Genomic DNA, 14,470 nt, shown 5'->3' with positions numbered 1-14,470 from the left:
TTAGACTTGAGGTGGCAGCTGTATTTCTGGAGCTCAGAACTTGGTAGAGCAGCAATCGGTGCACAACAGAGAAATTGCATCTGTAGTATTTACATGCCGATATTTATTCGGGATTTGACATGTCAATTTGATAATTAGAGATAATTTAAAGATAATAAAAAACACACCGGAGGTTGCGGTGGCTGTCAGCAGCTGAAATATGTGTTTAGTCTGTGATCTGGGTTATTAAAGAGATTACGTTACTTTGATCCATGATACCATTGTAATTAAAGTAATTACTCCCAGTAATTGTGTGTGTGTGTGTGTGTGTGTGTGTGTGTGTGTGTATCCTCTCTGAAATGCTGATTAATTTGAATTATGTTGCTGCAAAATTTTGGGGTCACCAACAACTGTGGACAGAAAATGAGATTCCTCTTATTATTTTCATAAAAAGTGAGCAGACCTTGTATTGTTATCTGAATATTAGCCTGAGTCAACAGGAGGACTGCAGAGTAAGCTTGGCTGTCATATGCAGCTGCTGAAGGGACGCGATGCTGTAAAGCAGAGCAGCCCGTCCCCTGGACACCAGCTGACTTCAGCAAACTGTGCCAGACACACAGAAACAAAATGCACAGAACAGACACTCGCATGTTAAACACATTCTTTTGCTCCCCTGTTTAACAGCAGTCAAAGCATGCAGCTGTCTGAGGTACAACTGTTCATCATGCAGTTTGTTCAGTTTCTTTATGCGCCACTGAGTGTACAGTATAGAGCTCAAGGATTAGTCGATTCATCAACAAGTCAGTCGACATTTTTATCAGATAGTTAATTTCTATGAATGATTTATCATCTTAAGTATTTTTTTTTTTAGCAAAACTGGCCAAAATTCACATTCTATCTTCTCAAATGGTGAATATCTACCGTGTTTCTTACTCCAATATGATAATAAACTAAATTTCTGCGGGTTTTGGACTGTTGGTCAGATCAAAAAAAAAAACAAGACATTTGAAAACAATTTGCTGATATTTCATAGACCAAACGATTAGTTGAGGAGTAGTCCAACATTTTGAGTTAGATGAGAAGGTTGACACCACTCTCATGTCGGTAAAGCAAATATGAAGCTAAAGCCCTGGTACAGTACCTGTGACATTGAACAAGCAGAATTTTTTTATGTTGTTCTTGCAGTTTATGTTTCAGAGAGGGTATCTGTTTTTTAAACAGCGCATCTGCTGGTCTTAAAAAGACATTTTACAGGAACTGAATTCAGTGTCTTCAAAATGGCCTTGGAACGTATTAAAAAGTCTTGAACTGCTGTAGGCAGTAATGTTAGTTATGCAGTGTTTTTGTATGTGATTGTCGGCAGTTGGGAGCTGTTGTACATCTCTAAACTAAAAGTGGGATTGTTGTGGCAGTGGATTGTGCTGTTTAATCCCTTCTTTTTGTGGAGTTCAAGTTTCAGCACCATCAGACCTGCAGCAATCTTTGTCACTACTAAAAGATTTAAAATGAATTAATCCTTTTTAATTGATTAATCTATCCATCCATTTTATGATGCTTATCCGGGTCCAGGTTTCATCAATCAAATTAATTATGTCATTAGGAGTTACTGTTACGTGGTGCTCTTACGTACTGAAACATTTGGTAATTCTAAGTCTTACCGTCTCTAATAGTTTTCAGTAATACATTAGTTAAATCAGTGCATTGGATTAACCAGTAAACTAATGACGACTGATTTTACTCTTAAATTGTTATTTATTTATTTCTTCCTCCCACTTGTCCTCCGTTTGCTCATCGACGCCGTCATCACTGTCATTTGTAACTGCAGAGCAAAGAAAGCAAATCCTTTTTTTTCCTTCTGTATTTTCTGCGCTTTTTTCTCTCTTTTCTCTTTGTGTCTTTCATCCCACTCCGCCTCGTTTTGATTACTGGGTTGGGAGCCTCCAGCCTGTATTTATGCCGCTCTCTCTCTCTCTCTCCGGAGCCTCTGCTCTTTGTGCCCTCATCTGCCTGCTGACGGGAGCTGGATGCACATTTGCCTCACCAGTGGGCAACGAGCCCTCGCTAACAGGGTTGACATGTCAGCAGCCCCCCTGTCCTCTCCGGGGCTTTCAGCAGCATCTCCCTCTCTGGGTTATTAGTGTGCAGATCACTGGGGAGCCGGGCCCAGGCTGCACCGGCATCCTGGCTAATTAGCATCGTTTCTAGCTCAGTGGTTTTTGAAAATGAGCAGGAAAGCATGGGTGCAGTCACACCTACACTTTGTTTTCTTTGTGTTACAGTTAGTTTAGTTCTGGATTGTTCAAGCGCAGCCCACCGACTCACAAACAAACAAACAAACAAGTGCTCTTAAATAAACCCACAACATGGACGATGGGGCTTGTTTATTGGAAGGACTTGTGGTAACTTTCATCTTTTTAAGGTTGGACAGTTTGGAAGTCAGGAAAGAATGAATGTTGAGAATGAACCAGAACAGTAAAGCTGTGGTCCGGACAGATAAAGAATGAGCTGAAACTCACCGTAAAGCTCTGGATTCAGCTGATAAGTCTCTGTGGTTTCATCACTACCAGAGACACTTTTCAGATTGCCATTTCATACATTATAATAAATAAATCAGCTAAAGCGCTTTTAAAAAAATATTGCAATCCAGTAGAACAGTCCCTCAATGAACAGTGCCCGTCTAAAACTGACAATGTTCAGCTGTTGTTGGAATTTTGTCAGAGCAGTTTATTTGACTGGTCATATTTTAGGCTCTTTTTCTTTTTTCTTTTTTTTTTACGTTGCATTTACTTATTAGGCAGTGAGGGAGGACACTAAAGCTTCTGTACAGTCAGAGACCTTAAAGTAAGCGCGAGTGCAAGTGGAGGTCAGGGCCCTGTTCCAGAAACTGGGTTTAGTCAAAACTCTCACTTTGTTAAGCCTGAGATGAGGGAAATTCTTGAGTTTTTTTTTTTTCCAAAAACTGAGATGACTTTAACTCTGAGTCAGTTACTTACTCGCCGGGAGGTTTTCTTCAACTAACCACGAGTTTCTCTCTGTTTCCTCCTGGCGAGCCTGAAGGAGCGGTCTACACGGCGCTTCATTTCCTCATTCATACAGTCGACGTCAAAGCACAAATTAATAATAATTATCTTTAATTATTATTTGATTAATAATTTTTTCTGAATTTTACGCTGGGAGAAAAATTTAAATTCTGACTGGACATTAGTTCGATACCCAAGACCCGTCTTTACTAACGTTACCTCTCTTATGATCAGTCAGTCATCAGTGTAAGGGCAGAGGAAAAAAAAAATCCGAAGCTTTAGACACATAAGACTGATTGTCGCAGTGATTGGTCGCACTGATGGGACGCTCCAATCATAGTTATCATATTGTAAATTATGTGATCTTTCTGAGTGAACGTGATTGCAGTGCGGCTGAAGAGACTTTAACATTGAAAAACTGAACTGAATATAGTTTAAAAAGTTTTTGAATATAGGCTGCATATAGTCTTCACTTGTTTTACAGGGTCTACCACATGTTGAAATATAGTCAGTAAATGCTTTTGAGCAAGATTTTTAACAGTAAAATACACATCTTGAAAATGTACCTGAAAATCCTTTTCAACTGCAAAACACCAAAATCATGAGGCTGCTCCTGGGTCAGACTTTGAGGTTCCAATCTCAGATCTGTAAACTCATATCTCATCTGTTTGATCCATATTTTCATCTCCTGCTGCTGCCACTTTGTCCCCATCAGGTTACAGCTGAATAAATACATTTAAGATTTTAATCTAACAGACTAGGAGGATTCCAGCACTTTATTATCGTTCGTTAAGGAACTGAAAGTCTGCTAGCGGACGACGCTGAGTGTTAATAAGGCAGTGTGTTAATGTGTTAATAACCTATTGAATCTTTTCTCCAACTCAGGCTCTTTCACTGCTCTGGTTTTTAAAGAAAAATGTGCACTGCCACACATTAATCTTTCCAGCTCAACTGGATTAAAATGGAGGCTCTGCCCTTTATTTATCCGTCGCCATGGCGAATCGCAGTATCATTTTTTCCCATTCACCATGCCCACGCTTAATTCAGCGTGAACATACTCAGAGTTGATTGAACTGAATGATATCAGCTAAAAACTCTCTTGAGTTCCCCCATCTCAGGATTAGTCAACTCAGCGTTCAGGGTTAGGCTACGGGTCCATCTCAGGATTAGTCAACTCAGCGTTCAGGGTTAGGCTACGGGTCCATCTCAGGATTAGTCAACTCAGCGTTCAGGGTTAGGCTACGGGTTTGTTACACCTGCATTCTGGAACAGGCCCCAGGTAAAGAAGTGCACCAAAAGTGCACCGTTAGACATGTTAGGGTGTTCAGAGGTGTTGGGAGAGGTGGTGTTCTCGGAAGAGATGAGTCTTCAAGAGATTCTTGAAGATAGGAGATTGAAGGTTTGTGGTGGTATTGTATTAGACTGTCGAGGAAAACCGCTTGCAGCCCGGCATGGTGGATCAGTGGTTAAGCCCTGCTGCCTCACAGCAACAAGATCCTTTGGACCAACTGGAAAGCATCACACAAAATGTAAAATAATACTGTGAACTAGTATTCACAGCAGCAGAAAGGGGGGAAAAAAAAAACCCAAGTCAGAGAGGATCTAAAACAAGATACTAAATAAAAGTTCACCTGACTTGTGTTTTTGCCTTATGGGTTTGTGTATGTGTTACACAGTGTACATCATCATGCATTTGAGCATCTCTCTGAGGTCACGACTCTGCACTTGAGCCTTGGGGCTCGCCAGAGACCACCAGCTCCCTTCCATCTATATCGTCAGTGTACTTTGACCTCCTCCGTTGTGCTGTAAGAAAAGCCGGGGGGGGGGGCCCATTAGCTCTACTCTGCTGACATCTGGGGCGCAGCAGAGCTGGTGTGTGCTTGTCAATCTCATAGCTGAATTCTCTCTGGGGGAGGCTGGAGTCTTTGGAGCTGAAACCTTTATTTTCAAATAATATTCCAAGAGCATACGAAAGTTTGCTAAATGTTCAGGAACTTGAGATGCACTGACGTTGCGATTCAAATCAACACTGAAAGACACAGTTGATTCTCCACATTGCACATGTTGCTTGGTGCTAAGATTTCTATTACATTCCTCTTGTAATAAGTAAAAACTACAAAGTTCTCAGTTGTTTTTTTTTTTTTTTTTTTCTCTCCTCCAGGGCTGCCCTTTCAATTAGCTTTCGGATCTGTCGATTAACAATTGTTTGGACTGTTGTGTTTTTAATGGGGGATGAGCTGCTAGTAATTAGCCATTGCTAAGAAAAGATACAGAGAATATCCCATTGCATTATAACAGTATTCACAAGTACATGCTGGCCTATTTTAATATTTCCATTATTAATTAATGTGCCGACTATTGTTTCAGTTCCTTGTGTTTAGATTTACTGTTAAACAGGAGAATATTCCAACAGGGAAAAAATTGACAAGAATATGAAAAAAGGTTTTACTTGTAGTTCGCTAACTCTCTCTTGTGACGTTTTGGGTCATTTCATATTCCTGACTGCTTTGCTCGATAACCTGCTTAATTATTAACGGCGGTCTTGATGATTTACGAACAATTGAAGCCATGAAAAATACATCAGAGATACAGAAATGTTTTTCATGTAGTAGACTCCTTGTTCTCCCCTCTTCTAAATTTTAAACCAATGCTGAGGGGGGGACTATGTAAACAGGAAATGTATGAATAATAGTTTAACACTGTCTCAAACTGGTTGGGCGTAGATCTAATTCAGGGGCTTCACATGACCATGGGTGAAAAATGTGGATGGATTTAAGTAAATCTTGTTGGTGGAGGAGGAAAGAAAAACAGAGCTCCCATGCTTTATATTTACTATATATACTATATATACTACATACTATATATATTTATATAATGCTTTATAATATCGCCTTGACTAGTTTCACCAATATTACTAACGGTTGATTAAAGAGGAAATTGCTTTGGGATGAAGGAGCATTCATTTTTTTGTCTTTCAAAGGAGAGTTTGAAAGAAAGTTTGAGAACCACTGATTTAACGGAGCTGTTGATTTTTACCTGGAAGCTAAAAACGCTCAAACTTCCCCTTTCCTCTGTTTTCCTTCAGGTGAGGTGAAGATGGTGGACCGGCTTGCAAACAGCGAGGCCAACTCCAAGCGGATCGCGGTGGTGGAGAGCTGCTTTGGCGCTGCGGGTCAGCCCCTGGCCATCCCCGGACGCGTGCTGATTGGCGAGGGCGTCCTCACCAAGCTCTGCCGCAAGAAGCCCAAGGCGCGGCAGTTCTTCCTCTTCAACGACATCCTGGTCTACGGCAACATCGTCATCCAGAAGAAGAAATACAACAAGCAGCACATCATCCCTCTGGAAAGCGTCACCATCGACACAGTGCCGGACGAGGGCGACCTGCGCAACGGCTGGCTCATCAAGACGCCCACCAAGTCCTTCGCCGTCTACGCCGCCACCGCCACTGAGAAGTCAGAGTGGATGAACCACATAGAGAAATGTGTGGGAGACTTGCTACAGAAAAGCGGCAAGGCTCCCACCGGAGAGCATGCCGCCGTCTGGGTGCCCGACTCGGAGGCGGCGGTGTGCATGCGCTGCCAGAAAGTGAAGTTCACACCCGTCAGCCGCCGCCACCACTGCAGGAAGTGCGGCTTTGTGGTTTGCGGGCCGTGCTCTGAGAAGAAGTACCTCCTGCCCAGCCAGTCGTCCAAACCCGTCAGAGTCTGCGAGTACTGCTATGTGCAGCTGACGTCGGGAAGCCTCGCGCCGCGGTCAGACTCCATCAGCCGGCCGGGGTCAAAGTTCAACAGCAACAACCTGTCGGACGACGAGGACGAAGACGACAGCAGTGACTGAGGAACGCACCATCCTCCCGATGGCCTGTCCCCTCCCCTCGTCGAGGAAGAAGTGCTCTGCTGATTTTTCTTTTTGTTTCTTTCTCCTCCCCGATCGTCGGATCATGCTCCATGCAACCGTGAGATGAATTCCACCCCTGAGGATTAATTCACCAGTTCGCTCTGGAGTTTCAGTCTCATCTACAAACCAAATAGTTTTATTTTTTTTCCTCTAATTCCAGCAGGGATAAATATTTTCCTGAACATCGGTTCATTAATCAGTGAGATGTGGAATTAACCGGGTGACCAGCAGAACTGTGAGGGAAAAAGTCTGACTGCTCGTCGCTTCCACTCTGCTCAGTCCGCCCTTCTCTCTTGACTCTTAATTAGGCTGCAGTTAGTCACTACAGGACACAATGGTGCTAATGAGAAACTTCTCCTCCCCTCTGTCCTCCTCTTAAATTAATTTCATCCTTGAGGATTTTTTGCGGAAGACTCGTTTTCTCTCCCTTTTTTAAAAATTTTCTGTCCATGAACTACACAAGGTGACTGCTTGTAATTTCTGCAGGGAATAGCAAATGTTTGGGCTCTAACCTTTATCTCCTCTATCCTTCAGGTATTTTACCAAACAGGGCTTTTTTGTAACAGGAGTTTGGTATTTTTCTCTCCAGCAAAACGTTCAGCTGAAGCAAAGATCCCTTTTATAGATAACAGAATGTTCAGAGCTTTTCTAGTTGACATAATGTAGTTGCTTCTGACAAATCAGCTAAAGCTTCTCTCTCAGTGAGTGTGTTTGTGTCTGCTAACACTCCTCTGTTTGTTTTCTCAGCAGCTGCCCCCAAAAAATAACTCTACCTTTTGCCTATATGGTCACGTAGTGCCTTTATAGAAGAAAATTGAGCTCAACCTTCAGTCAGAAAAGGGTTGTTTGTTAATGAATCCAGGCTGCAAAAACCGGGATTTCATGTTAGGGTGACACTGAAACACATTACACAGGATGGAGTCGTTTGGTTTTGTGCATGTGTGCTGCTAGCAGAAGGGTAGGGATATTACCAACCAGCTGCCAGACGGGAAGTTCAATTTGGACTTATTCTCAAAAGTTTGTCTTCTACCAGAAACTTGAATCCAGAGAATAGACTTTAACCAGCCATCAGTCATTGTTACTGAAATGAGAATGTGTTTGAGCAGGTAAATAACCAGGTGTTGGTTTTGAGATTGAGCTGCTAAAAGGTATTTTTTTCCCACTACTGGAACTTCCAACAACCTGAACCTAGGTTTTAGTTCCTGTTTTGTGTTTCCGACAGACGTGTCATTAACAAGACGTCATTTTCATACAGTGTTTGGTCGGTCGGTGAAGTTCAGTTGTTGGGGCTAGTATCCGGCTTAACCATAAGTACCGTTGAATGGATGAAGGGCTCCATCCGCAGTGGGAGGTGGACAGAATGCATCAGAGACTGAACGAGACCAGCTTCGGACCAGCACCCCGGAGCCGGCTGAGTCCTTCCGGACAGGTCGGAGGCTGGTCTCGCTCTCTGCCTGCTTCATAGTGTCAAATCACCCTGTCTTCTGGTCCTCTCCGGAGTCCAAAGACAGGGAGGTGACGGAGAAGGTGCAGAAAACATTCTGTGACTCCAAATCACAAAATCCGGTTTATTCAAAAAGACACGTTTGGCTCCACGTTTGATAGGCTGACAGGCTCTATCATGGCAGGTGTGGCACCCAAATACCAACGCTACAAAGGCATTACTAGAAAATGTAATGAAATGGGTAAGGTACAGCCCAACACTGTGTAAACAGTCTACAGCCCAGTTTATATGGTCACAGCAGAATATCACCTTTATTTTTTTATTTTTATTTTTTATTTTTAGCTTTTCTGCAGAGGTTTAGACTTGTTCAGAGGCTGTGTGACCTGAGAGATGCATGGAAGAGTTGAGTTTTGTTTTAGAGTCTTAATTTTATTTTAGCGGGGGGAAAAAAAAAAAAGAAAAACTGATCAGGAACATGATATAAATAGGTTCTGTCACAGTTGATTGATACCTCCAGTGAATGAATGGAATGTAATGAAACGCAATAATGAGTCATCAATAATCAGTCTAAGTGTTAGGACCTGCTTTGTGTTTTCTTTTGCAATCACAAGATTGTGTGTTGCATCATAGTCTGTGTAGTTCTTCCTCATTCAGTTGTTAAGGTGTTTTGCATTTACTGGAATGAAACAGTCAGGAAATCGGTGTGTAGTCCTCCTGTCAGTGCCACCCCCCCCGAACTCTGCTCCTCCTGGACGGTGGAGTTGATGAACCGCACTGGAACGTTTGAGACTCTCTGCCAACACAAGCTAACATGGCCATCCCTCCCTCCATCCTTCCTGGTGTCCTTTCATCCCTCCTTCCCTTACAGCACCATAACTTTCCTGTGAAAAGCACAGTCTACTGACCATGTGACATTTGTGTGTGTGACCCAGATCATGTGATCAGACACCGAAGAAGGAATTGAAAAAGGCTGCATGGGGAAATTCTGACAAGGTACCTGCTGCAGCTTGCAGAGGATTCGGGTTCGCTTTCTCTCGCAGATGTTCGTGTCGTCCATTTCTCTTCCCAGCGACTCCCCTGAAGAGTTTGGTTCCTTTTTAAACGGGCGATATTTAACAGAACTGCAAGCGGCAGTGACTCATCCCAGACTCAGAAAAAAGAAGTGAAAAACACCTAGTAGATTATTGCTAATAAATTAGAAATGAATTTAGTTTTGGTTTCAAGTTCTTGTGTTTGTGTGATATCACCCTATTCTGCCCATTTTTTTTTTTTTTTTTGGGATATAAATGCATTTCTTAAAAATTCCCCCATGGTCACTTAGACGTCTTCACAGGTCCATTCAGTTTCTGGTATCTGAGGCCAGGCCCAGGACTTGGATGCCACTGGGATTGTCAGCCAGAGTCCAGATTGTATTCAGTCTAATCGGTTCAAGAAGGGTCCCGTTGTATCTCTGCATTTCCAGGGTCAAGAACTAAAGGGCAACGCGAACTAGCGGCGTCTTGACTTGCATCGTCGTGGGTTGATACACGTCGGTATCCCGTGTTTTTCCAGGGAGATGAAGAGTGTGAACTCTGATCATAGCTGCCCGCGTAGGTGTACTGGCTCTGTTTGGGGTTTGACCCCATTCTGGACCAGGTCTGACTTTCCTCGGGTGCCTTTCAGAGCCGGTCTCTCTTTATTTGGAGAACTGATGACTTATGGTTTTGGATAGGGTCTCCACAGAGCTGTTTTGTACTGGGTACAGAATTTTGGCACCTGTGAAGACTTCTATTGGTCTTTGTTATTTTACAGGCTTTCTTACTTCAGACCAGTTAATTGATGTGGTGCCTGAAGGGATTTAGATGTCGGTTTGTGGAACGAAACCCTTCGGAGGAGCAGTTTGGTGGAAACGGGAAACTGTGGAAAAACGCGCTGCATCTGTGCCTGAGATTAAGCAGGGAAAAAATGTGGCTGCAGTTGCATCTTAAAGAATATGAACAGCTCGGCCTCTGGCAAGCTGCAGTTGCAGCTACTACTTGGGATGAGTGTTACAGTGTTGTCTTCAAACACTCAGCGTCATCTTTCTACACAGTCAGTTATTGGCATTTTTGACAAGGTTATAGCGGCAAGCAACTCTCAGAGCAGCGGAACAGGGAGAAGAAAGGGATCATTTTCTTTTTATGTCTTGATTTTATAGATTCGTGTTACTGTTAACGTTTATGTTACTGCAATAAAAAGCAACCTAAGTGATTGGAGAGATGAACACAGTAATGATCACTAACCAGCTGTCCTTTTATACTCGCTGCGGCCGAGGTGCTGACGGAGGAGACGACTTCACCGTCGAAACTCAGAAGCACAAAGTCCGGCCTCAGGTTTGCTGTGGATTGCACTTAACGTAGCTGTGGCATGGACTCTGATCCAGGATGAGTTATCGCCTCATACTGTCAGATCCACAGTGGCTCTGTTGGATGTTTTAAAATGAATCTTCATGTTGTTTCAGTCCTGTTGATTTTTGTACATTTGTACAGATTTGTTGTGGGTTTTTGTGTTTTTTTTTTTTTTTTTTTTTTTTGGTTGTTGTACAGTTATGATCAGTTCTGAAATGACGATGTTTCAGGTCTCGCTGTGCCCTGCTCCTCCTCCTCCTCCTCCTCCATTAGTCACATCTGAGCAGCATCTCCAACCCTTTCACACCAGCACGATTTAAAAAAACAACAAAAAAACCTTTGTGTGCCAGTCGCAGCATCAGGTTGATTCCTGAGCTCGGCGGACACTGCTGACGTTTACCGCATCTGTACTTTAAGCATCCCTGTTCCTCAGGGAGGTCAGAGGTCAGCAGCAGCAGCAGCTGGAGGGGATTCAGTGATTTTTCTAGTGTCCTGGTCGAAGATGTGTCAGCAGCAGGGTCGGAGGCTTGAACGCAGCTCCTCCTGTTGACAGCTTCAGCGTGTCTACGTGCGCTTCAGTAACCAGGTCACAGTCGACTTTCTCCAGCGAACTGATCTCGTAAACGTATAAAAGAGGAAACTGGGTTTACCCGGCTAAGTTTTTCCTGGAGAACGCTGGTTTCTTGCCCATGTATACAACTAACCAGGTTTCTGGTTGACTTTTTCCATGTATGCGTGTGCAGGACAAAGACTGCAGACGGGGAAAGCGTTAGAGCAGCTGAATAAATGAGACATAATCAGGCTACACGCAGTGAAGTGTTCTCACATAAAAAACAACTCCAGTCTGAGTCTGAGTCTGAGTGATACTGGCTCCAGGTAGCCTCTGGAAGGCTCAGTTTGTGGGTTTCCACTGCTGAACATTGGACTGTTTTTCTAATTCAGACACTTGTGTCCCGAGGAAGAAGCTCAGAGGCTCGGTCTGAAAACATCGAACCCCCTCCAGATGTTGGCTGGTAGACGAACGGAAACGAAACCTCACACATCGGCAGTGTTTTGGTTTTTTTTGATCTTCCAGACTGGTCACAACTGGTCTGCTTTGAATGATATCGTCCAGCTGCTTGCTTGTTCACACTGCGAGCGACGTGTTTGACACGTGGCTCGCTTCTTTTTGAAATCCCCCAAATAACAAAAAAGGTGCTGATAAGGTCCCGTTAATAAAGAACGTGAAAAGAGAGGGAGAAACGAGGTTCCCGCTTCTCTCAGACCTCAGAGTCGATGTAGTTCGACTTCTTCAAACATCGGTTTGGACCTGTTTGGTTCTGTTTTGTTTATTCGACCTTAACAAGCCTCTGCCGCGTTCAGTTGATCCCTATCGACTCATTAAGTCTGAAAATGAGCCCTTCAGCGTGCGACACCCCCCAGGTCCTTATGCCGGCTGATACTCGTGACCCCGTGGAGCGATGATAGGCCACCGCGGGCCGTGAATAATAGAAACCAAACGTAAACACTGTTGTTAATCACACGTAGGCCGCTGCATTCATTTACGGCAGAATGGTGATAATGGAAGCTCGGTGGTTGCGTGAAGCTGGAATCGGTTCCCCGGACTAACCTGGTTCCAGTCCTCTGAACCGACACCCACGTCAGATCTGGGTCAGAAATCTGTGTCAGCGCGGCCGGAATAAATGAGTTGTGCTGAATGAATACGTCCATGTATGCAGGTTTCCAGTAGAGCATTACCAGAACCGCCACAACGTCTGCTCTCCGCCCTGCTGTCTTTGTCGTGGTCCAGTCCCGGACTTCATGGGGTCCTGTCATCTCTCTGAGCCAGAGCCAGAGAAATGGGGACAGAGAAGTGCGTGGATGAGATGTTTGCAGTCGCTACAGGTTGTTGTAAGTCGACCTACAGAAGTAAGTTTTAAAAGGACACGTTTCCTTGACTGACATGACAAACACTAAGCTGACCGCTCCCAACAACCACCGCTGCAGCTTCTGTCGTCTGAACCCGACAGGACGGACGTGTCACGTGCTAACGACGGCTCGGAGTCGAATAATGCCTCTGCTGTCATGGAAAACATCTGAGCGTGAAATGATTTCGAACTAAATAAAGTGGCGCCTCAGTCTGACATCGAGCTTTCGTCCAACAGACGTGACACCTTGTCCTTTCAGATGCAGTTTCCAGGTGATTAAATTTGGGCATTTTCAAACTCAACAGGTTGACAGGGATCACCCTAAACTAAATCTGCAGCTATCCATTATATTCATTGTCAGTTAATCAGTTAATCAGTCGACAGTCACCCAGAGGCAAAGGTGATGCCTTCAAATGTCTTGTCTTGTCTGAGCAACAGTCCAAAACCCAAACCAGAGATATTCAGTGTCCAGTGACATAAAACGAGGAGAAGCCGATAAAGACAGAAGCTAAAACTTGCGAATGTTGCGTGTCTGTAGTTAGTCTCTTGAAGAGGTGTAATTATACACATATGAAAACGTGAAAAGAGAGAAAAGTAAATGTTCTGCTGAGGATCCGCCTGGGATCAAATCATCTTTTTGGAGAAGTGTGCAAGCGTCACATTTCAGTTAGTCTGTCATCAAAATAGTCCGTCGATTGACTGACCAACGAACCGACTCACCGTGTCAGCTCGACCCTGAACGCATGGTAAAATTCCACGGGGGGGAAAAAACGAAGGAGCCGACCCACGTGGCCGCCGAAGGCCCCTGCCGCTCACAGTGTGAACACGCAGCAGCTGAGGTCCACAGGACTTGACTAATCGCTCATTTCCGAAGGCGAATTGAAGAAGAGCTGCAGATCCCGAGACTTAGGAGGAGGAAAACCGGATTTTCCCGGTGAGAGACCCGTGAGGAGGTCACCTGGGACAGCTGACAGACAGACGGTTGTGTGGTTTGAGTTTGGTTTTGTTGTGCGAGCTGCTCACTCCTGTCTCATGGATTTTTCCTGTTCTCTCTCTGTAAGGCTCATTGATGGTGGCAGATTTGGTGTTTTTTTGTTTGTCTGTTTTTTTTTGATCATTTTAATTCTTTTTAAAAAGCTTCTAAAAAGGGCTTCAATCAGAATGTAACCCAGCATATCAATGTTCAATACTAATTCCTTCAGAAATCTTTAAGTTTATATTATATATAAATAATGTATTGCTTGAAGTCAGCCTGTTGTCTCGTGTCTTCATTGGGCTCCTCTGGATTCTGTCGTCGGAGTAAAAACCAACTGAAAGCAACTCGAAGTAGAGTCCTCCGTCGCTTGGGCCAGTTTCGTTCGACGGTGTCGACAGGTTGTTACCATTGATGCGTTTCTCCATCTCGATTTTCGTGCAGTCGTGGAAAGTAGCTGAGAGCATTTGCTCCCTTACTGTACCTCGGTACAAATCTGAGCTATTTGCTTGAGTATTTCCGTTTTCCGCTGCTTCCTACTCCTGCTCCACTACAACTCAGAGGGAAATTTATGTGTAAATGTGTTTGTATTTTCTTTTCTACTGCGCTATATTTACTTTATTACTTAAATTACTAGTTAATTTGTAATTTAAGATTTCACATAAAAAACATTCTGTAGAATGAGCTTAAGATATGAAGCTTTGTCCTAAATGAAACAGTAAATTAGAAAACTTGGAATTGTAATGTGATACCAGGATTAAATTATAACTGTTCCCTAAACTTATATGTGTTACATACATTCATCATGTTGCTGAAACTCTTCAGCATAATCTGAGCAAAAACAAACAAAAAAAAACAAACAGGCCATGTCCTAAAATCATTTG

At 43.6% G+C, this 14,470-nt stretch overlaps 1 protein-coding gene across 1 annotated transcript in view; it reads left to right on the top strand.

The window, feature by feature from the left end:
• plekhf2 (pleckstrin homology domain containing, family F (with FYVE domain) member 2) overlaps positions 1-13,863 on the top strand; it is a 32,988-nt gene extending 19,125 nt beyond the window's left edge. Inside the window, exon 2 of the mRNA XM_040117858.1 lies at positions 6,085-13,863. Within this exon, the coding sequence (XP_039973792.1) occupies positions 6,096-6,836 (741 nt within the window). The 5' untranslated portion in view covers positions 6,085-6,095 and the 3' untranslated portion in view covers positions 6,837-13,863. The remainder of the gene's footprint in view (positions 1-6,084) is intronic.
• Positions 13,864-14,470: the final 607 nt, after the last annotated feature.

This window comes from Xiphias gladius, chromosome 22 (genome assembly GCF_016859285.1).
Source record: "Xiphias gladius isolate SHS-SW01 ecotype Sanya breed wild chromosome 22, ASM1685928v1, whole genome shotgun sequence".
NCBI classification, from domain to species: domain Eukaryota; kingdom Metazoa; phylum Chordata; class Actinopteri; order Istiophoriformes; family Xiphiidae; genus Xiphias; species Xiphias gladius.
Note: the sequence above shows the minus strand (reverse complement) of the source record. Positions and strands in the feature narration are given on the sequence as shown.